This window comes from Puntigrus tetrazona, chromosome 22 (assembly GCF_018831695.1).
Source record: "Puntigrus tetrazona isolate hp1 chromosome 22, ASM1883169v1, whole genome shotgun sequence".
Taxonomy (NCBI): domain Eukaryota; kingdom Metazoa; phylum Chordata; class Actinopteri; order Cypriniformes; family Cyprinidae; genus Puntigrus; species Puntigrus tetrazona.
The window spans coordinates 8,890,565-8,913,882 of NC_056720.1; the positions used below are offsets into that span (position 1 = coordinate 8,890,565).

General features: G+C 37.2%; 2 protein-coding genes across 11 annotated transcripts in view; one reads left to right on the plus strand and one right to left on the minus strand.

Moving 5' to 3' along the window:
* Window positions 1–57: 57 nt before the first annotated feature.
* On the plus strand, window positions 58–1,635 carry pdzk1ip1 (PDZK1 interacting protein 1). The gene is made up of 3 exons (XM_043222327.1): window positions 58–218; window positions 335–449; window positions 1,114–1,635. The coding sequence occupies exons 1-3, from the start codon at window positions 152–154 to the stop codon at window positions 1,172–1,174; spliced, it is 243 nt and encodes an 80-aa protein (XP_043078262.1). The 5' UTR covers window positions 58–151; the 3' UTR covers window positions 1,175–1,635.
* A 366-nt stretch (window positions 1,636–2,001) lies between these two features.
* The window catches only part of patj (PATJ crumbs cell polarity complex component), a 103,463-nt gene continuing 82,146 nt past the window's right edge, over window positions 2,002–23,318 (minus strand). For 5 of the 10 annotated variants that reach the window (XM_043223433.1, XM_043223441.1, XM_043223439.1 and 2 more), the window contains 17 exons: window positions 20,284–20,356; window positions 19,366–19,455; window positions 18,811–18,879; window positions 17,713–17,781; window positions 17,363–17,504; window positions 17,099–17,205; window positions 14,977–15,060; window positions 14,391–14,584; window positions 13,307–13,454; window positions 11,174–11,260; window positions 10,762–10,885; window positions 9,727–9,764; window positions 9,513–9,635; window positions 9,234–9,338; window positions 5,865–5,968; window positions 5,626–5,749; window positions 2,002–4,195 (listed from right to left, as the gene is read on the minus strand). In XM_043223433.1, coding sequence (XP_043079368.1) covers window positions 4,049–4,195; window positions 5,626–5,749; window positions 5,865–5,968; window positions 9,234–9,338; window positions 9,513–9,635; window positions 9,727–9,764; window positions 10,762–10,885; window positions 11,174–11,260; window positions 13,307–13,454; window positions 14,391–14,584; window positions 14,977–15,060; window positions 17,099–17,205; window positions 17,363–17,504; window positions 17,713–17,781; window positions 18,811–18,879; window positions 19,366–19,455; window positions 20,284–20,356 — 1,828 coding nt within the window. In that variant the 3' untranslated portion in view covers window positions 2,002–4,048. The remainder of the gene's footprint in view (window positions 4,196–5,625; window positions 5,750–5,864; window positions 5,969–9,233; window positions 9,339–9,512; window positions 9,636–9,726; window positions 9,765–10,761; window positions 10,886–11,173; window positions 11,261–13,306; window positions 13,455–14,390; window positions 14,585–14,976; window positions 15,061–17,098; window positions 17,206–17,362; window positions 17,505–17,712; window positions 17,782–18,810; window positions 18,880–19,365; window positions 19,456–20,283; window positions 20,357–23,318) is intronic. The other 5 variants (XM_043223442.1, XM_043223443.1, XM_043223436.1 and 2 more) reach the window with 2 other exon arrangements.

Consider the following 23,318-nt stretch of genomic DNA (forward strand, 5'->3'; position numbering starts at 1 on the left):
GTTGGGTAAATGATTGACTCGCTCAACACGGACCGCTGGGTGTAGGCTTGCCTTCCGTTGAAATTCAGATAGTTTCCTGGTTAGAGGAAGGATACAGGTCTTCGACTCGAGCAGCTGTTTCGATACGTTAGCGGGTGTGAAGAGGACGAACATGGGGAAACCGGTGGCTGTGTTTTACTGGCTTCTGCTCGCCCTGGGACCGGCCGCGGCTCAAGCAGGTGAAGTCTCAACAGACGCTCGGTTTTTGGTGGGAAATCTAGAAAACGGCATCAAGGGCCCGAGCTAAACCCTAACGGCTCGATGCGTGTTGTTGTCTGTGTTGCGGCACGTGTAGAGAAAGCAGAGCAAGCCCTCCCAAACTGGCTCACGGGGATCATCGCCGTCGGAGTCTTCCTCTTTCTGATCTTCGTCGCCTTCCTTGTAAACAAAGCCTGGTGCGAAACTCCAAGGTAAGGGTTGGCTGCAGTCTCGACGGCACGGTTCAGCAACTTTAACGTTAAAAGGGAGCAAGCTTGACAATACTTCATTTTTAGTCGACGTGCTCGTGCTAGCTCTTTCTTCCGGGCAAAATAAAATGATTCTGAAGAACTTTAAAGCGAGTGAGATCCAAAGAAAGCCAGCATTTTGGTTAGTTTTTCTTCCCCGCTTAAAGTCAGTCATGAAAGAGAGTAGGCCTCTTTATTAAAGTTATTCTTAATTGTATAATCAATAATAGGCCTGCATGCCTTAATGATGGTCATTGTAAAGTCTCACAATCCATGCAATACACATTTTATTTAGCGATGTACTTTGTGAAGGTTTGAATCCGTCTTTGTTGACTAAAGCAAACCAGAGTGGGGTAATAATACCTTAATAATGCAGCTGTTATAAAGCTTAGAGTGATTCAAGCCTATAAAAAGATACGCTATCCTATCATTAAGGATACAGCTCATAAGAAGTGTTTATATGGCCTGAAATCATCTCCTGTCAGAAACGCCTCATCTGATTTCTCACTGAGAAAGATTTAATGTTTGAGATGTTGAAATTTAAATATCAGTGATCGAAAATGAATGGAAGAGAGCGAATAGGCCCTATTCCCTTTTAATCTCTGGAATTGTGACAATTGTTTTTCAGGAGCATCGACAACCCTAAAGTGCTTGATCATCAGACCGATGAAAAAGTGACCGAGATGTGATGAAGGAAACGTCCGCATTCGGCTGACTCAGCGCGCCATGTTAACCTTGTTTCTTGTTGTAATAAGTTAGAAATTTAATAGCTGATGCAGGTTATCTTTTACCAAAGGTTAGCAGTGATTTTTGATTAAGTTTTTTTTTACATTTTATTACACATTAATTCTAGTTCCTTTTAAAGGGCATGTTGTTGTTGTTGTTGTAACAATTTGTGAACACTTTAATATATTAGACATTCAGTATATCAAGTATTCAATACTTGTTGTGCAAACTTCTTTAAGCAATATTAAAAAAAAAAAATATATATATTTAATAATATGAATAAAATCAAATATGCTACCTTTCAAAAGTCTTGGTTTGGTAGAACTTTGTTGTAGGCTGCATTTATTTGATCAAATACACAATAATACTGCAAAATATTATTACAATTTAAAATAACTTGTATTAAATTTGGAATTGTTTTAAATTTATTTTTGTGTTGTATTTTAACATGCATTTTAAATGTAGTTTTCTGAAGCCATTAATTACATTTTTAAAAGAGTTTATTGAATAAAGTTTGAAAGAAAAGCATTTGCTTATATATATATATATATATATATATATATATATATATATATATATATATATATATATATAAAACGTCTTACACATTTGATTAAGTTAATGCATGCTAAACAGTTATTAATTTCTTTTTCAAAAAACCTTACCGTTCCTAATCTTTTAAATGATAGTGCATGTAAATCCATAACAAATCCATGCGTTTCTTGCGCATTAAAACATTAAAATAATGGTCAAAATAAAACCCATTAAGAATTTACACGTCAAAAGGTGCTTAAAATGAAAATAACTTTATTTTCTGGCACTTCAGATAAATTCTACTCGTCCAAAATAAAGTCACAGACATAACGACCGCTTGTTTGTTTTGCAAATGTTAATAAATCAGCTTTATTTCAGGCTAAGACCTGTATCTAATGTATGAATGGAGCTAAATGGTTTCTTTGGACTTTAAAAACATTACACCGACAGAAAAATGGCAGATATAAAGGTCTAACTACTCGAGTCATCTGAGTGGAAGCCGTTTTTTGTAGTTCACAGCCCAAAAGGAAAGAACTAGCAGAAGGGAGCAGACTGAGGCGTTGCATTTCTTTAAGGAAAAAGGGGAAGACAGGCATAGGAGATACAGGCAATCTTTTTAAAGGGACGTAGCGCTGAACAGTTCAGAACATACTGTCCACATGGCACGAAAATTCAAGAGGCATTGTATGATGGTGTGCTTACGAAATCCTAGTGGAAGAGACGGTCTGGACGAGGTCTAAAACCTGGAGAGCCCTGATAGTCTCTGAAGAGCCTGCTACACTTCCTCTAGGAGAGAGACTGACACAGGATATCCTCATATTGTGACACGCAGACACACGCGGTGTCAAACTGGCATGTGTGGGACATCTTCATAAAGACAAAAGCAATGCATAAAAGCCCTAAAAACAGGAAATAAATTACATATTTACACTGAAATGATAGACGTGTGCAATCGAATTACAAATGGAATTACAAAAATGTTTAAAAAAACAAAAAAACAAAACATTTCTGTGAACCTCAACACACTATAATAAACTGATAGAGCGCCACAGTTCTTCCAAGAATTGAAATTGTCATCATTTGTGTTGTTGCACACTCGCATGGCTTCGTTTCTACTGTGGAGCCTAAAAGGAGATATTCCCATACAATTAAAAGTGAATGGGGACTGGGCGAAAACAACGGCGCGTGCTATTTTTAAGACTTCAAGCAAAACGACAGCTCTGTGCAAATAACGTTTGGATTTCTGAGATGAATTTGAAGCGAAAGCGTACTCGCAAAATAATAGTTGTGCATGAATTGCCTGAAGTTTAAAGTAACAAAAAAAAACTAACTAAAAAAATATTCCTCACGCAGAAGTATCGTACAAATCTCAACAAGATGTGAAATCTGTCACACGACTCGCCATCCATGTAGTGTAATAATGTCATTTATGAATTTCTAAAATCAGTCTCCATCCATTTTTAAGGAAAAGAGCAGCGGTCATTTTAAATGAAAAATTGCAAACATTAATACCTTAGTGTGAAAAATTGCCCGAAATTTCACTTTTTTTCGCGAACATCAACTTACATTTTTAATATGCCCCGCTATTTTAAAACGCAAAGCAGCTTTTGCGATATTTTTATGCACATTTTCGCCATTTCTAAATCGCAAAAAACTCCGGTCCCCGTCCACCTTAACTGTATGGAACAGAGCAGCGCGAACATTCTACAAAACATCTCGTTTTTAGCTCCACAGAAGAAAGGGTAAGAAAGAGAAGTGTTTTTTTTCTTTTCTGGCGAACTATTTCTCGAAAAATTCACGAAGCTACCCTGCAACGTAAAGAACCTGATTGAAATGATCCTAATAAATCTAACACTAGCTATACAAAACATCCCAGTACAGTCTGATCTGCCCGTTCCAAGGCACATCTGTCATCCCTTATTATTATTCATCTACACACAGTTCATCTGCTCTCTTCGTCCGTAGGTTGTGTTAGATGTGTATGTGGACTGAAAGGATGTTAATGCGTCTGCTACTTTAAGTTTTCCTCCTGGTCTTGAGTTACCAGCACTCATTTCATCAAAATAACCTTCTCTAACATTGCCCCGTAATTCATCCGCTGGAGAGGCTACGTGTCCGTGACTAAAACAAAGACGATACGATAAAGTTCCCTTTCCGAGCATTTCTCATCGATTTCGATACAGCGACAGGGCGGAGTTGAAACGTTCGAGTGCAAATCAGGAAGCAAGGCGGCCGAAAAACGGCCGATGCAAAGAGTCTCTTAAGACGCGCGTATGGAATGTGTGTGTGGATGAAGTCTTTAGTTAGGAGAGGACGGACAGCGTGACGCTTCCCCTCTGCTTCTTCAGTATGGCCACGGCCTGCTCGTGTGTGACGCCCTCCAGACTCTCTCCGTTGACCGACAGCAGCTGATCGCCGCGTTTCAGACGGCCGTCCACCGCCGCCGCCCCCTGCGGGTGAGAGGAGGACAGGACCGGTCACTCATTTACAGAATTAAAGGTGACCCATTGACCAGCATTGCTCTCATTAATAAAGGTTATTCTAAAGGGAAGTTCACCCTAAAATGTGTTATGCATTATTTTCAAACATGTCGTCGGTGTAAGGCCGTCCGTGGCGTTGGGAGAGTCTTAAGAATGGTTTCGCATAAGCACAAAACATGCACTGTTTCTGAGGGTATATGAAGTGTTTGACACAGTCTTATCTCTGGTTGTGTTCTGGTGAAAGGGAGCTCTATGCTGCCACCTGGTGGCCAGAGCATGATCAGAGCCGTACAGTCTGCACACAGCAACAGGCGACAGGAATATATATTTCTTGTCTGTTTGACACCTGTTTTACCTTAAGATGTTATATGCAGGGTTCTGGACATATTTAAGCAAAAAATATTTGAGCATGTTATCAAAAAAACTTTTTTTTTACTAAAAACAAAATGTAACTAAAATAAAATGTCTAATATATATATATATATATATATATATATATATATATATATATATATTCACATATATATATATATATATACATATATATATATACATATATATATACATATATATATATACATATATATATATATAAATATATATACATATATATATATAAATATATATACATATATATATATAAATATATATATATATATATATATATATATATATATATATATATATATATATATATATATATATATATACACACACACATATATATATATATATATATATATATATATATATATTATATTTATTTTTAAGTTTTAGTAATTTTTGTACAATTTTTTTTTTTACAGTTTAAATTTTTTTCATCATGTTTCTGTCAATTAACTTACTTTTACTTCAGTTTAAATGTAGCACTTCAACTAACATTTCAGTTGGTTGATAATGAAACATTAAAACTTTCCTGCTACTATCTATCTATCTATCCATCCATTTATCTAAAAAGTAACTGTTTGAACAATATAAATTACGCTATTCAACACATTATAAACGTTACACTTATTGCTACAAACATTATAAAATCGATACACGTAAATGTTTATATAGAAACAAAATGTTCAAGCATTCCGTTCTATTCAGCAAATTTAACACAATCCTTAGAAAATAAAACAACTGAAATGAAAAAGTGATTAAAAGGAAAAAGACTGATGAAAGAAAGAAGCAATAAAACCTCCAGAAAAATAGGAGACATTAAAAGAAAGAAAGAGAAAGTAAAAAGCGATTTCCCACACAAAACTTGGATGGTTGCTAGGGTGTGCGATTTGTTTAACTTCCTATAAACTACTGATAAATGTCAAAAGCTCTATCTAGCATTCATTCGTGATATTATTTCATGTCAGGTGTCCGAATGCGTTTAGCTAATGTGTAAGCGATCCTAAAGGAACTACCTTGCTGAAGACGGTTTTGACATAGATGGGGAGATCTCCATGTGGACTCCCGAAGCCGCCCACGATGCTGAAGCCCAGCCCCTCTGAGCCCTTCTCCAGAGTGATGGTCTTCGGCTTGGGCGTCCTGTCCATACCGCACACAAAATCATACATGCGTATAACAAACTGAAAATTCTGTAAAGGAATGTTTTAGGTCAAACAGGAAGCGGGAGTCTTGTTGTCATGGAGATGTCACTCACTCTGGTTCCACTGGCCGGACCTCTGGATTGGTGCTGGGGGTGGAGCTAGTGGACAGACTCTCCACCTGACTGGCTATGGCACTGATGTTGGTGTCGGCAACCACCTGTCAATCACAGAGCGACGCTGTCAAGCATTTAAAGCAAATGCATGTCTTGAAAGTCGGTTTTCTTCCATTTAGATGTGAGTGTTTTCCCAAATGACTGTGCGCGTGGAGATAACAGGAAGCTGCTGTCTGTGTTGTGTGTGTGTGTGTGTGTGTGTGCTTGGCACTGAAACGTATGCAAACAATCCTTTAATGTTCTTATTGGCAAGCGATCGCTCAGCCGCCGTTCACCAAACCTCTGTCTCTCTCACTAGAAGCAAATGTGCCTTTTTCTGTCATGTTTCATTTAAATTTTCCTCCTCCATTAAACTCTGGGCTGGCTATGAGGGCAGTGGCAAATTAATTTGCATAATTAATGCCAAAGCAATTAAAAGCAAAATAACAAACAATAAACAAAAGCTCATTAAGGAATGAGTCAACAACAACGGAGAAGTCATCGCGCTTGCTATCTTCAGCTACACCTACTGAGAGAAAGAAAGAAAGAAAGAGAATGACAAAAGAAAAAAAACTAAGAAAAAGAAGAAACTGATAAAAGAAAGAGTGAGAAAAAGAAAGAGAAATATAAAAATATCTAAATGGACGTGGATAAAAAGGAAAAATGAAAGGGGCTGAAAAAAGAAAGAGAAGGATAAGCAAAGAAAAAAGAAGGGTGTTAAAAGAGAACGAGAAAGAAGTGGAAGACAGAAAGAAAGGCTCAGAAAAAAAGAGAGATAAAAGAAAGTGAGAACAACAAAGAAATATAAATATCAAAAACAAAAAGGGATCCTGATAAATGTTTTTAAAAAGGCTAAAAAAAGAAAAGACGAGAGTGATAAAAGTGAGAAAGAGAGACAAATTGAAAAAGAAAAGGACAATAAAAAGAAGGGTGTTAAACAAGAATGAGAAGGATGACAAGAAAGAAAAAGACAGGAAATAGCAGGTTGCAAGGGTGTGTTATTAATTAAACGAGACTTTTATTTATGTGAAGAGCTCAGGTCGCTGCAATGCTGTTGCTAGGTGGTGCTCTGAGTGTTGCTATGCACTTGCTATAGTTTCTGAGAAGTTTCAGCTGCTGATGTTACTATGCTGTTGCTAGGTGGCTTAGAGTGGTTTACAGAAAATTACATTGTGGCTACTAATCTGTTGCCAGGGCTACTAATTGGTTGTGTGTGTATGTATATGTGTATGTATATGTATATGTGTATGTATGTATGTATGTATGTATATATATATATATATATATATATATATATATATATATATATATATATATATATATATATATATATATATATATATATACACACACACATACACAAGTCAGAGATGAAGTAGGAGTTTGTGAGAGATACATACTTCACTAAACTTCTCAAAGCACATTATCACAGGCAGAATGACAAAACAATATCAAATTGTCTGATTTCTGTGACATGAGTAATAGCATAGGGCATTACATATATCCAATTAAACATATAGCAGCTAGAGTGAAAGAGAGAGAGGATGCTCTCTCAAACCAGTGAAGAGAGAATGAATGAGAGAGAGAGAGAGAGAGAGAGAGAGAGAGAGAGAGAGAGAGAGAGAGAGGGAGAGAGAGGGAGAGGGAGAGGGATAGTGTGAGTGAGTATGTGTTTGAGAGAGAGAGAGAGAGAGAGAGAGCGCTAAACAATAATTGCTCTCTGAGCTGCTGTAATCAGGGCTTTGCAGGCTGGGCTCCCCTGTTTAAAAGCCCTGTGCATTCCTCCTGGAACCATGCAGATAACGGCACATTTGCATAAAGGACTGGGATTATCTGGCAACCCGCGCGCAACTGCTGCACAGCTGCACGCGGCTGATAACGGCCCAGTGACACAGCACCAACCACTCACACACACACACCACTGTGAGTCCAAACAAACACGCGCGCACACACACACACAGAGCACTGTCCTTCGATACACCGACTCCTCTAACACACACTGATAACCGTACAGAACATATACACACACGGCGGCTCCGCATAGCAGTAACAGCACACAATACAAGCGTGTATACACACATCACTGAAACCGCAGCTGCTACATGCAAAAACGCCACAATATGCTACACTTACAAAAAAAAAATGGCATTCTCAATAATATTCTCAAACCTTTGTATCTGATTTTCATCCACAAATGCTAACATACACAAACTCAAACGTGCTATATGGAGCTAGCGTTGGGCTACGTGAAATTTCTAGGGAATAAGAAGAAACCCACCGAGCGACTCTTAAAACGTTCGGAATAAATGCGGGGGATATCACCCGCCACACCAGACGGGTTGGTGGGTCTGTTCAGCTTCTTTAAAGCTCAAGTTCAACCCACGGACCTTCTGGCGTGATCCTGTTAACAATTACGGTGTTTTAAAATCATGTTACTTAACGCGCGTTGCCTCGTTAGCTAGCCAGCGAGAGGGAACGCTGTAGCTAATTTAAATTGTAGGTTGCATGCATAGCAGCCATGGCAGTTTGTTAAACTAGTTCATCCAAAATAGTTCACAGAAGAAGAGACAGAAACGTAGCGGTATGTGAATGAAAACGCGTCTAGCTTATAAAACTAGCTCGCTCTGTTGCGAAGAATTCACCGTGTAACACAAGGGGGCGCTGTAGCTACTATGCGTTTTCTCTATCAGGTCAACTGCTATCACGTAAGAGCAGTGATATGAAGACAATCTAGCCGAGAGAGTTAATTAAAATAAGTTACGTAACAATAACGCAAGAATGACCTTTTCGTTCGAACAACGGACCACGCTTTTTCCGAGATAGTCATGCCTGCATTCGCGAAAGTACTGTACGCTTTGGCCCAAAGTATTTGAAACCCATTCGCACCAAGGATGATAACTACAAAGATAACTTTTACTGTAATCATATTGAGATCCGCATCAATGCGTGATAAGCGTGAAATGCAGCGGTCGTCAACTACTTTAAATGCACAAACTCTGAGTTCTAGAGATGAAAGTTTAAAAATTTTAATTTTTCTTAATGTAATGCAAACGTATTACTTCAGACTGCCGTTATTAGTCTCCTGGGATCCATGTGGCCCTTTTTATGATGGATGGATGCGCTTTTTTAAGCTTCAGAATCTCACTGCCATTATAAAGCTTGGAAGAGTGGGGACATTTTTTAATAAAACTTCGATCACATTCGTCTGAAAGAAAAAAAATTCATATACACCTAGGATGGCTTGAGGGTGAGTAAAACCGTGGGGTAATTTTCTTTTTTGGGTAAAGCATCCCTTAACTAACAAAGAATGTAATTGAGTTGAATGCGTACCTGGAGTAGGATGGTGCCGTAAGCATTCTTCAGCATATTTACGACGTCCCCATGAGTCAAGCCATCCAGAGACTGAGAGTTGATGCTGACAATCCTATCACCTACCTAAGAGAGACGCATTAAGGCAAAAAATGACTTGAAATTCATATTCACACTGATACGAACCCGATTCCCAGCAGTGCGCTTCACACCCAAACCACTGTATAATGCTTAATCAATAACTCTCGGCACAGGACGAAATGAACGACAGCAAAATTAGGAAAGGCAAGGATGCTGTACTTTGAGGCGATGTGTCCTGGCAGCCACACCGTTGGCCTGGATCATAGCGATGAAGATGGGGATGTCGCCCAGAGGACTGCCCTTACCGCCCGCTATACTGACACCCAAAGCATCGGTGGGACCCTGAGAGAGCGAGACAAGGGTGCAATCAAATTCGACCACCGAGCACCGTAGCTAAACCTACGCTGCGGTGTTCTGAGTTAAATGGTCTTACCCGTGTGATCTCCACTGTCCGGACACCTGGCTCCGTCGCTGGGGATATAAAATCATCACATTAACTTTTGATTTGCAAACCTTTAAAAGGCTAAAGGGATAATCGCCCCAAAAATTAATAGTCTCGTGTCGTTCCAAACCTTCTAGACGCAAAAATGATATTTCTCTATATTTAGCTGACCCCTCATAGACGGCAACAAAATTGAGACATTCAAGGACATTGCTAAAACAGTCAAAGTATTCTTGTAGTATTTTGCGTCCAGCGTAGACAGCTTCTAGAGCGACGCGACAGCTGTTGTGAAAATGATCAGTACACACATATAATGAACAGTATACTAAACACAGGGGATGCACACAGTACCATCCAGCCCTAAGTGGTACTGTTGGCTCAGGGTACTCAACAAAGACTGGCATGGAAGAGAAGAAATGCTGAATGAAGTCGTCGTTTTTGTTTTCTTTGCACGCAAGTATTCCTGTAGCTTCATAACGTCACAGTTAAACCACAGATGTCACACGGACCATTTTAATGACGTCCTCACTACCTTTTTGGGCCTTGAAGGTGTAGGTTGCGTTGCTCTTTAAGCTCTCGGATTACATAAAAAAAACAAAAAAAACAATTTGTTTTCCGAAGGTCTCACAGGTTTGGAACGACATGAGAGCGAGTGATTAATGCCAGAATGTTAATTTACGGGCAAACTATTCCTTTAAAATGAGCAAGCCATGAGATCTCTATTGCTAGGTGGGATTAAAAGTGATTGCTTAAAATAAAACTTTTTTTGGCCTACTTCTTGGTAATCTTTCGTTCACGCACGAAACTCCCGACAGCATGGATTCCTAACAAAACTACTAGAAAATCTGACCAAAAACGGCACGCGTGGCTGCGACTTTAATCGAACTCAAACAATAAAATAAAACAGTTAACAGAAGCACCGCCGCTAGCTGTCGACAGATAAGAAACGTGTCGTTTTAAGGCTGATTTACAGCCGTTTTATGGCTGTTTCCTGCTACTTAGGCGCTGATGTGGTGCAAGAGGTACCTGTGCTTTTGCTGTTGGGCTCGGTGATGTTTCTGCTGTTGTTGCTGAGGGTTTGAGAGGGGGGCGGAACCACGGCAGGGGGCGTGGGGGTTGGGGTGCTGCTGTTGGCGCTCACGTGGCTCATCTAAAGGAGAAAGAGTCCGTTAAAGGTGCTACTCCACACATACATGCAACATGCTCGTGCCATCGCGCATGCAAACGTCTCGGTTAGTGACAAGTGAGCGCATGCGGACCACACACCCCCTTCTTGCTCAGGCAGCACGGATGAGTAACACACACAGACGCCCACAGCCGGACACCTCTGGAACGCCCGTCCGCTAACATGCACTAATGATTGGGTTAGAGTTCGGCATGCTGGACCTTCTGGACGTGCCGGGGAAGCCCAATGAGGTGTTGGGCACGGGCTACACACCTGACTTCCCTGGGAGGTGCGTCTGGAGGAGATCCAGGAGGCAGCCTTCAGTCGGCCCAGCTCCAGCAGCACCTTGCCCCTGGCGCACTGCAGGATCACACACACAACTTTGGCATTGTGGGCCGTGTCTTCTCGCTCGTATCCTCTCCAACACACTTTCGCATTCTTTCGAGAACCTTTACGCGCGTGCAACACCCTCGCTCTCGTCCAGAGAGCCAACCCCATTGAGCTGAACTCCGAAGGGAGGGTTACGGCCAAACCGCACGGGCTCAATGCAGCCTTATTCAAGCCAACATTTCTCACAATTCAACCAACTGGCACAGCACTGCAGCTGCTCTCTGCCCTGTTCAGAACATTATCGTGAAGGCCTTTTCACATGACTCCCAAAGAAAGAGCGCCATGAATGGACAATTTTCGATTTATTTGCATGGACTGCATAGTGTGTAAAAAACAAACGTCCAAACAACATGACGGATTTACCTGAAGCAAAAATTACGATTTATTCTGATACACACACACACACACATATATATATATATATATATATATATATATATATATATATATATAAAAATTACATTTATATTCAACTGACCTATAAATATAGTAATAAAAACACAACATATATATATATATATATATATATATATATATATATATATATATATATATATATATATATATATATATATATATATATATATGTATGTTGTATGTGTACTGTTTATATTTATGTATATAAATTACAAAAACATGCATGTATATTTTCAAGAAAAAGATGTTATGTTCGTGTATTAAATATATTCATATAATATTAAACGTTAATATATAGATGTATATACAGATGCAAATATTTTCAAAATATATACTGTATATGTGTGTATTTATATACACATTTACTAATCAAACTAAACATTTTTGATTACATGTGGTTTATGGGGACACTCCATAGGCGTAATGGTTTTTATACTGTACAAACCAGATATTCTAATCGCCCTACACTAACCCTAAAACTACCCCTTAAAAGGAAACTTTCAGTATTTTTAGGTTTTCCAAAAACAAAAAAAAAACATCATTTAGTACAGGTTTTTTTTAAGCCTTTTAAATTACAGGGACATAGGCAGTGTCCTCATATGCTAGCCATGTCATTATATTTTGTCCCTGTAAACCACAAACACCAGTACATACACACACACACACACACACACACACACACACACACACACACACACACACACACACACACACACACACACACACACACACACACACACCACAACATTCAGTGCTGTCTCAACCAAAAATCGATCAAACAAACAAGCATATTCTATTACCTTTTTTCTCTTGTTTATAACAGTGTAAGTACTCAATTTAACTTGCTGTTATTATTTTAAGACAAAAGGTGGAGGTAATAATGCAACTCTATAAGTTCATATTTTTGGGAAACGCTAACGTTAATCATATGTCAGAGAGCTGTTAAAGACCTGGACGTCACTTGAATTTTAACGTTTAAAAACTTACAAAAGGGTTGGGCTGGATCTTGTTTATTATCATTCAAAGCACATTTTAAGGCATTGCTGATATGCTGATATCTAACTTAACCACAACAAATAATTAAACTAACGCTGAAGCTACTGTTACAAGAGACCAAAACCGTTAAAAGAAATGTCTTTTAACTATATCTAAACAAATTAAATGAGCGGTAGGGATGCCACATTTAATTTGATTGTACAACCTGTAAACTGACATCCATATATCTGTCAATCATAACCCGCTTTTCAAAGCAGAAAATTAAATATGGGAGCCTACCCTGATTATTATAATTGCAGGGCATGTGAAATAAGGCGTTTATATCACTTGACATGAATTATGCGGTCCTACATAAACACCCACGAATGCTTCAAGCTTTTTTTTGGCAAACATTTGTTGATAAAATCTCCTTAAAATTCATTACTGTGATTGATTGCAGACAAAACCAAATGTTTAAAGGAGAGTCCAGGCACTGTTTATGCCACTAAATAGACGATCAGACAGTGACTCCTAGTGGAGGAATCCCGCAGCTGCTGCTTGAACTTCACATCATGAACTTGTTGTAAACTGGGCTTTGGGTTTTAGGAGCTAGGTGGAGCTCACCTTGAGAATGGCGGCAACGGTCTCCTGTGAGGCCTGTCTCATGTCCTCTCCATCCACAGACAGGATCTGATCCCCCTGCATCAGTCTGCCGTCCAGATCAGCTGCTCCACCCTTCACCACATCCGAGATAAATACACCCTTACCGTTCCTGAAGAGACAGGGAAGCAGAAAGTTAGGCTTTAGGTAAGTTGTTTTATTCGTTTAATATTGGATTGTGCATTTAAAAATATATCGGTAACGCTTTACAATAAGGTTGAACAATACTTCTACGGTATTCATTATTTTTAGTTAATCCTAATTTCAGCATTTACTAACGCATTATTAAAATCACAAAAAGTTATGTTTGTTAACATTAGTTATTGCACTGTGAGCTAACTAATTTAACTATTAATAACTATTCACTAATGTGTAATGAATAAAGATACTAGAATAAAAAATACTGTTTGTTCATGTTAGTTAATACATTATGTTAACAAATGACACCTTATTGTAAAGTGTAAACAAAAATATTAATATTGTGCATTTAGTTTTATTATTTTCAAATATTATTATTTTGTGGATCTTCTAAAAATATTACAGTTCTTTGCATTATTTATTATCATTATTTAATTTCAAGACTATTACTGTGTAACTCTACTATAATATAATTTTACAGTTTTTCATTTTATTATTGTACTGTGCATTTTATTAAGTTGCTTTAGGAAGCAGGCTTTTTGAAAATGCAAGTTGCTTTAAACTAAAACCGTCTGCTAAAAGAATACATTTTAAATGCAATTTTACAATTTTCAAATACGATAGAGCATTTTAATTGTTTTAAAATAATTACATTTTGTTATGCGTGGTTTTATTTTTTTCAAAAATACTTTGTCAATTAAAATATTATTGTTCTCGAGATTACTGTACGCCGCATTTTATTAATATTTACTGCCCTCTGCATTTTATTGAGATACTATTTTAAATTCATATTGTATTAAGCTTTTAATTTCATGATATTATTGTATAGTTATTTCTATTGTAGACTTTATTGTTTTATTTTAAAACGATTACTGTATTGTCCCTCTTCTCCTCCTATGCTTGCACTCACCTCTTCCCGACGATGCTCAGGCCCAGTCCGCGTCCGGTTCTCTTCTGAAGCTCAACACGAAACACGTCAAGGTTCTCCTCGTCCCTGTATTGTGCCTCGTCGCGCAGGACCGTCAGCCGAACTTTGGCCGGTGTCTGCCGGAGAGCAGCTATTGCATCTTCATGAGCCACGCTGCGCAGATCTACTCCATTCACCTGCAGGGGGCGCCAGAGAACAGCGTCTCCTTAAACAGCTACCCCAAGTTTAAGCTATTAAAAAATTACTTTCAATTAATATAACAGAAACGATAGATCGACACAGAATTACAAAACGTAAAATGAACTAGCATTACAAATTACAAATTAAAAAGAAAACAAAAGCATTAAAATAAAAGCTATATTCACAGCGCATATGGAGAGAACGAGCTCAAGCTACTCCCCGTCCAGAAGATGGCACTATTGTCAAAGTTAAACACAGAGAAGCGCCGCTCAGATCTGTAGTAACTCACAAGAGTACAGAGCCTCCAACCAAAGCCAGATTTCCATTTAGCTGAAGGCAGACCAGCTGTCAGTGACATTACAACACGCTCTCTCTCTCACAAACAAACCTCCAGAATCTGATCCCCGGCCCAGAGACGGCCGTCCCGCGCCGCCGCCCCCTCCTCGTACACTTCATGAATCACTATGGCATCCTGAGAAGAGGAGAAAAGAGAGGAACCAAAAAGAGAAACAAATTCATATTAAATCCAACACAATACACTCAAACACAAAGTCTTCTGAAATCATAGATCACAGATTTGTGTGAAAAAAATAATAAAGGTTCTAAGAGATAATTAACGGTAATATTATGTTTATTTTTCATTGTTGTCTAAGATTTTGTAAATTTTATTAGTGCTTTTGTTTTCTATTTCTACACAGCCATTTAATATTATTTTAGTTTTAGTAATTTTAAATTTTCAGTCATTTTTAGTGCTTTAGAACTAACTTTTCAGTTGATTACACACATATATACACACATATATATATATATATATATATATATATATATATATATATATATATATATATATATATTCCTATCAAGTCTTTTTTAAAGCAGCAGCTAGGTGAGCTACGCTTATTTTTCATCTCAGTTTATTTCATTTCAGTTCTATTTTTGCTAGTGCTTGTGATTTTTCATTTTCTATTTCTAGACAGCCATTTCTTTTTTATTTTATTAATTAGTTTGAGTCATTTTAACACTTCAGTCATCTTTAGCACTTTAACTTACAAATTATATTTGGTTGCCGAGGCAAAAAAGCTTTTACGTAAGATTTCTATTTTATTTCAACCGCATCTTAAAAATCGCTGAAAACTATTTTATTTAATATGGCACAAAATATTACTTAAGCCACATAAACGTAACGATCAATTCACGACTTGATTTAGTCAGGAGCTCACGCAAGCAAAAGATTAATACAGCATAAAAACTCATCACTCATCAATTTATCTGCACCCTTTATTGAAGCTCGAAAGCTTTAGTCGCTGCTTTTTGTAACTGAAAATGAAAAAGAGCGACCCGCACATTTTCTGAAATATCTCCTTTGGAGGAAGTATGCTGCACTGATTTGGAGCGACACGAGGAGGTATAATTTCTGCTTCCCTTCACCTTTAAAATCCTTTTATATAAAAACCTGTGGAGCCCGAGGGGTGGTTTTGTTGACTCATGGAAGCCTTTGACAGCTAAACTAGCCCACAGAGCCGGAGCGCTGCAGAATTATGATGGCGAGGTGGCAGCACACTGATAAAAACCCGAGGCGATGTTCGTCTCTGCGGTCGGGCAGAGAAAGTCAGGGCAGACAAAAAGCTCCTGCTGTGACCTGCCTGTTCTGATGCAGCCCTGCGGCACACTGGGAAGAATGAGCTCTGTCACTTTTATCTAGCTATTTCTGAACATAAAAAAAGCATCCTGGGCGTGTATGCTACCAGATTTGGGTAAAAAATAAGCAATTGACAACAACAAATGTGCTGTTTTGTTAGTCGCTTTGGATAAAAGTGCCCGCTAAACGCAGAAAATTATTTGTGCGATGATCAATCAAATGAGCTGTATATGATTTATGCCTATTTACTAACTAACGCAGTGGCTGATTTAGAAAACTGAAATGGTAAAAACAGAAAATCTAAAAAAAACAAAATACAACATAAAAAAAACTAAATACAACATAAAAAAAGCAGAAAGTAAAAGCTACATAGAAAAAGATAAACTAATAAAGGTGAACAGAGAAAAAAAAAAGCAAAAATGTAAATAAAAAATACAAACCAAAAACTACAAATAAAAACAAAAACGTTTTTTTTTGCAAAAACTTTTGTCTTGAATTTGTTTAGTTTTTTCGTTCCGTTATTCAAACAGACACAACTAAACAAACAAAAAAAAAAACTATAAAAACACTGTAAAAATACAAATACGAATGACAAAAAAAAACTAAAAACAACAAATGCGCAAAAAATTAAAACAAAAAGACAAAACGATAGTAAAAAAAAAAATTAAGACAAAACAAAAAGACAGAAGCAAAGACAGAAACAAAACATAAAAAAAACTATAGGAAAATAATACAGAAAACTAACAAAAAATATATAGTAAAATCTAAACAAGTACAAAAAGCAAAACAAGACAAAACAAGAAAAAAAACAAGACAATCAACGACAACAAACAAAGAGGCAAAAACACACATTATACGTCTTGTAGCGTACCAGCTGTGTATCTTTGCAGCCGACTATACTGAGACCCAGTCCAGAGCGGCCTTTAGAAATCTCAATAACAGTCTCTTGTCCTGGAACTATGGGACACGTAGCAGGGTCTAAAACACACACACAGAGAGAGACACGGTGCTTTTAAAAACAACAAAGAGGCACACGGCGACACAGTGTTGTTTTCATTTCAGCCTCGAATTAAACACGCATCCGGCTTCAGCGCAAAATATATAAAGTAAGAACGTGCAGCGTTTTACACACAACCTGCGACCGCTGCACCTTTGCTGCAGTACTCGAAGTCAGGGCTGGTGCCGGGGACCGGCAGGGACGACCCCGGGGACGTGACCTCCAGAGAACCGGCTGAGGGCCTGGTGGAGCTCCTCTGGATTTTTGGAAGACCGCTGATCTGGAGACGATCCAGGACAAGGGACGAGTTTGCAGGAGAGAGACACAGAGGTTAGACGTGTTTAGTCTGGGCTGATCTGGCAGCCGTTTAAATGAGCAAGCGTCCCGTGCAACTCGCAGGAACTCAATGAAAGCAACGCACTAACGGTGAGTAAAAAGGTGAAGTGCGTTGCGGATGGTGTTTTGTACACTTTAATGAGCAAACACACCTGCTCCGCGAGAGGCTTGGGCGACTGTTCGCTCGGGGGCTCCAATATCTTCTCTGAGGATTTCAGCTTCTGAGATGATTAATAGACCGTAATTAGTTTAGTATCGGTGCAGCAGAACACACAGCCCCGGTTTAATGGAGCAATTATCAAACTAACATTCGTGGAACTTTCTGACTCGGGAGGAAAATGGCGAGGAGGGGGATGCATTACTGGTGATGCAATAAATGTTTGAAATATTTGTTTAAACAAATTTCCATTAATAGATTGTCTGCAATGAATATCTGGGATTCAAAATTCAAAAGCTGTAAATAAAAAAGGAAAAATACATATAAATATATGTGCATTTTATATTTTTATAATATGTATATTTTAGTACATAGAAAAGATTCTAGATACATTCAGAAGCATATATAATAATGTTCACCTATTGTCTATATCTATCTATCTATCTATCTATCTATCCATCTATCTCTATGTATATCTATCTATCTATCTATTCATCTATCCATCTATATCTATGTATATCTATATCTATCTATCTCTCTGTATATCTATCTCTGTCTATCTGTATATCTATCTATCTATACGTATATCTATCTATCCATCTATATATCTATCTATCTATACGTATATCTATCTGTATATCTATCTATCTATCTATCCATCTCTGTCTATACGTATATCTATCTATATCTATCCATCTATCTATCTATCTCTGTCTATACGTATATCTATCTATATCTATCCATCTATCTATCTATCTCTGTCTATACGTATATCTATCTATATCTATCTATCCATCTATCTATCTGTATATCTATCTATCTGTATATCTATCTCTGTCTATATGTATATCTATCTATCTATCTATATGTATATCTATCTCTATCTATATACACACACACACACACACACACACACACACACACACACACACAACATACAACATATATACACATTTTTGCATTTACTTCACATAAGCCGAACACATTTTTAGAAAGTGGCACAAAGGATTTTTATCAAATGATAAATCAAATACATAGAATAAACATTCAGTATGAAATAGTATGGGATTCAGATCTTCTCAGGTGTTCTCACCTTTAAGGCCGACTCTCCTTCTCTGAAAGTCTTCTGCGTCTGATCCGTCTGCACCACGCTGGGCTGATCCTGTATGAAGAACCAGGCAAACAGGTAAAATAAAGCACGAGGCCTAGATACTCCCCACAGAGCCTCAACTAGGTCAAAGCCGCTTTCACAGCCTCCATCTAGGACAGAGTTAAGCTAGAGGCAGCCCGTAACAATGAGCTGCTGTTTAGAGTCAAGCGCCCCCGAGGTGTTTTCAGCTGTTTGTTTACCAAAACAAATTCACATTTAGGGCAGAAACAGCCGGTCCGAGCTCAGACTGACAATGAGAGGATGAAAGCGAGGGGAGACGGGATAGAGCCGTAAAACGCTGAGTCAAGAGTCATTATTGTTTTCATAATGATGGCAATAGTTGCTGCGTTCTTGCATCATATCTGTTGAGAAGTCTGGCTGACAAGCATAACACACTGAAGTATTCACTGCACTCTTCACTTATTAGACTCAATAGGAAACTGTCTTTTTATTGAATCTTTATTTACGTTTAATTATTCATATTTGCATACTCGATACCTTGATTATGGGCGTCTCGGGTGAGTTTCTGCTCTCGGGTAACTGTGGCTTCTCTGCTGGAGCTGGAGCTGCTGGCGTATTTTGATGTGTCTGAAAAACAGTTATTTAAAAAACATTTATTTAATAACAATAACAACAACAATAATTTAATATTAAAAATATATTTTGTAATTTTTGAAAATGGAAATGAAAATGCTTGTAGCTCAGCATATTTACATATTGTTTGTTATGTAGTACACAATTTTGGACCAATAAGTTTTCAGAATTGTCAGCAAAATTGTAAAAAAATAAAATAAAAATAAAAATACATAGATAAACAAACAAACAAACAAACACACAAACAAATCATCATATTAAAACAACCATATATAATGCAATAACAGTATAGTAACAATAATGTATGAAATAATGTTAATATGTTAATATATGAAATATTAAATGTATTATCTATATTTTTACAAGAAATTAAATGTATTTAAAATGTATTCATTTGTGGTAAATATATATATATATATATATATATATATATATATATATATTTTTTTTTTTGTGTTTATTTATTTTCTTGAAGGCATAACATGAGAATAAGCATATAATTTATGTTATATGGAGCATGACTTAGGGCCAATGAGTTTGCATGGTGATCGACAAAATAATTGGGACAAAACAGGCAATTTAAGCAATAAATAAATAAATTACATATAATATAAAATAATATATAATATAATAATAGAACATAATAATATATAATCTAACAATAGTACATATTAAACGTGATTAAAATATTGTGTTTTAAAATATTACATTAACATTAAAATATTACATAAAATAATTTAAACTTAGAACTGGACAAAAAAACAAAATAAAAAAAAACGGTACTCAAATAAGTCATATATGGCTGTTCATAATGTACTGTACCTCACTGGAGAAGAATGAGGAAGGCTGGGAAGGAAAAGGAGCGACAGCCATTTGATTGATAGCATCTTCATTCCTGTCGAATGACAGAAAAGATTAAATATTAAAAATCATTTAGCAGCAAGTCACATGCATTGACGCAAAAGTATAAATCATGCAAACAATTAAACAAAAAAAATCATTAATTATTTGCAATTTCACCAGCAAAACATTTTAAAGGTATAGATTAAGGTAATAAATTAAATAAAATTCTCCTGTTAATTCAAATCGGTTTCGGTATTCCGCTGAACACACAAAAAAAGACATTTTGAAGAATGTGGAGCAGATTTTTCATTCTATGGAAGTCAATGGCTACCATAAGCTGTGGTTGGCAACATTCTTCAAAATGTCTTCTTTTGTGCTCAGAACAGAACTCCTAAGGTCTGAAGTAAATTGAAGTGAGTAACTGATAAAAGTACTGTCATTTTTTGGGTGAACTATCCCTTTAAAAACCGCATGTGTTCGCACAAGGCTTAACGGAGAAAAATGATTCCCATCCTTTAGACGACGCCAGAGTTGGTCCGGCTCGCTCTCTACTTCTCATGTTCCCACATGGCTCTTGGCAGTTTTCTCTGTTCAGATCGATAAGGACTGATGGGCCAGATGAATTGAGATGTTGCTCTATGAATCCTGGAGTAACCAGTAATACCGCTCCCTACAACCCTGCTTCAGTTCACCTTGGCGTTATTGTCTTTGCTCACTAAATGACCCGTTTCCAATTATAGGTAATGTGTTTCTGTCAAGGTGAGGTCAACGTAGGTGATCAGGATTTATGAAACGATCCAAACCTCAGCTTCTTTCCAAATAACCCCTTCTGATCAAAACGCCAAATCTGAACTTGGGTCCTGATTTCATCAATCCTTTCGTTAACCAGCACGGAATGAGACGGTGACATTTTGCCATTTGAGTCAAAGGAGGACGCGGTTCAATCTTGACCACTGACCAGTTAAAATGGCATCCTGTTTTCCTCGACTGCATTCCACCATGACTTTTGACGCAATATAAATCATTTAAACAAGGGCTTTCCGAACAGATAAAAGTAACAAACAAACAAACTTCAGGCCAGGCTTATTTTAGTTAATCTGACTTATTTTGAGGTAAATCAATGACAGTAAGTCAGACTAACTAAAATAAATGGTAAACTTGTTTTGTTAAAACACCCACTTGGGGTAAAATGGCAACAAGACAAAAAATAACAATAGTAACGAAAACAAAAACAACAACAAAAAAAACCCACCACAATAAAAAACAAACTAAAAACAGACATTTGGGGAAACTTGAGAAAAAATGTTAATTTTCATGTTAATTTTTATTTACAAAAAAAATGTTAATGTAAAAAAATTAAATAAAATAATAATAATAATAATAATAATTTAACAATAAATATTTTTTTAAACTTGGTGGTATGTCAAACAAAAACAAAAAACTGCAACAAAGCCTTAAATTACAAATTACAAATAATTCAACAAAGACTTACTGAAAAGTCTGAATTATAGACCAAACTAACAAACAAACTTGGGGTAAAATGACAACAAAACAAAAAACAAGAAGAACATAAATATATATATATATATACACACACACACACACACACACACATATACACATATATCTGAACAACTGCACATAACAAATCAAACAAAGGCTTTCCCAACAGTTTGAATTACGGACCTAACTAGACGCAAACCATTAAAGTGAATTGATTAGCATTCAGTAGCATGTTAATGTTGTTTTGATTGCCCGTCATATTTCTCAGACCTCTGATAATTAGCTGTAGATAGCGAGGAGATATTGGTGTCTTTACATAGCCGCTATCAGCAAAACCTGACAAAACAAGCAGTCAAATAAAGGTCAGGCTAACAAACACTCAATGCAAAACACGAGATATGAGCACAATCAGATGAGAAATCTCTGAATACGCCAGCTATCGTTTACGACGGACCGAAGGGGCCGGGCTGCTTCAAAACCACATGCTGCATTACAGAAATCCTGTAAACTATCAAAAACTGCTTTATAGCGGTAGCAGTTTATTTAACCGTACTGCACCTCGCTCTCTGGAACACGACAACTCCAGAAACACAGCCATCAAAAGGCCATCAAGCATCACATCAAAGCATCAATGTCACATGGCTTTGCTCGTGTTGCCAGTACACACAAGGCAGCGTGTGTTTGATTCGGCACTTAGGAATAATGACTCCACTTTCCAAAGTGACAAGAGACAACGTGATATGGGGTTCAAAATGCTAGAGAGCTAGAATAACACTAGAATGTATATAAGGGGTTAAACTGACTGGTATGTTGAGATTTTTACTAATACGTTATACGGTATTTTATAGTCAATGAATTCCACAAAAACTCGTTTCTGGCCTTAATCAGTGACATTTTCATATTTCTTGCATGCAAATTTTATCACTAACTCCTGCATGCACAGAGGAAAACTTCATTTCCTGTGACATTTTGGCTTGATAGTACTTCAACAGAAACATTTTTGTCAGCATTAATATTTTTTTAACATGGATTAACATGAAAATCTGACATAAGAGCCTTTTTTTTCAAGAATTTGCCTTTGAATTCTGAATGAACGGTATTTATAAAACAGTAGTCAAAAAAGCACACACACACACCAAACCAAAAGCGTAGAAACCGCAAAAATAAAAATGTGAGAAATATTTTTTTCTTAACTCATATGTTCAATAAAAGCTCTGGCACTGACTCTGATTGCTTCAGTCCTATACGGACTGCAATTGCCTCTTAAAAAGCCTGTTTTATGATCCTAATTAGCCACGGTGCCTTGGGTTTTCAGCTTGATCAAGGAGTTTGGACAGGAGAAAAAAAAAAAGCAATATATTCGTCTTTGGGAGAGCGAGATTGCTTGCTTTGAGTAACAGCAAAAAGACAAGAAGGTCGGTTTCTGCAAGCTTGTTTGGTTGAAGCTCGAGACTCGAGATAACGCACAACATTTCGAGCTCGCTGTAAACATCATAGCCGTCAACGAGTTA

What these genes read in the sequence shown, in the direction of transcription:
- pdzk1ip1 (XM_043222327.1), top strand. Translation starts at nt 152, where the DNA reads ATGGGGAAACCGGTGGCTGTGTTTTACTGGCTTCTGCTCGCCCTGGGA. An exon ending in ACCGGCCGCGGCTCAAGCAG is followed by an intron (nt 219 to 334) that starts GTGAAGTCTCAA and finishes CGGCACGTGTAG; the next exon opens with AGAAAGCAGAGCAAGCCCTC. An exon ending in GCCTGGTGCGAAACTCCAAG is followed by an intron (nt 450 to 1,113) that starts GTAAGGGTTGGC and finishes ATTGTTTTTCAG; the next exon opens with GAGCATCGACAACCCTAAAG.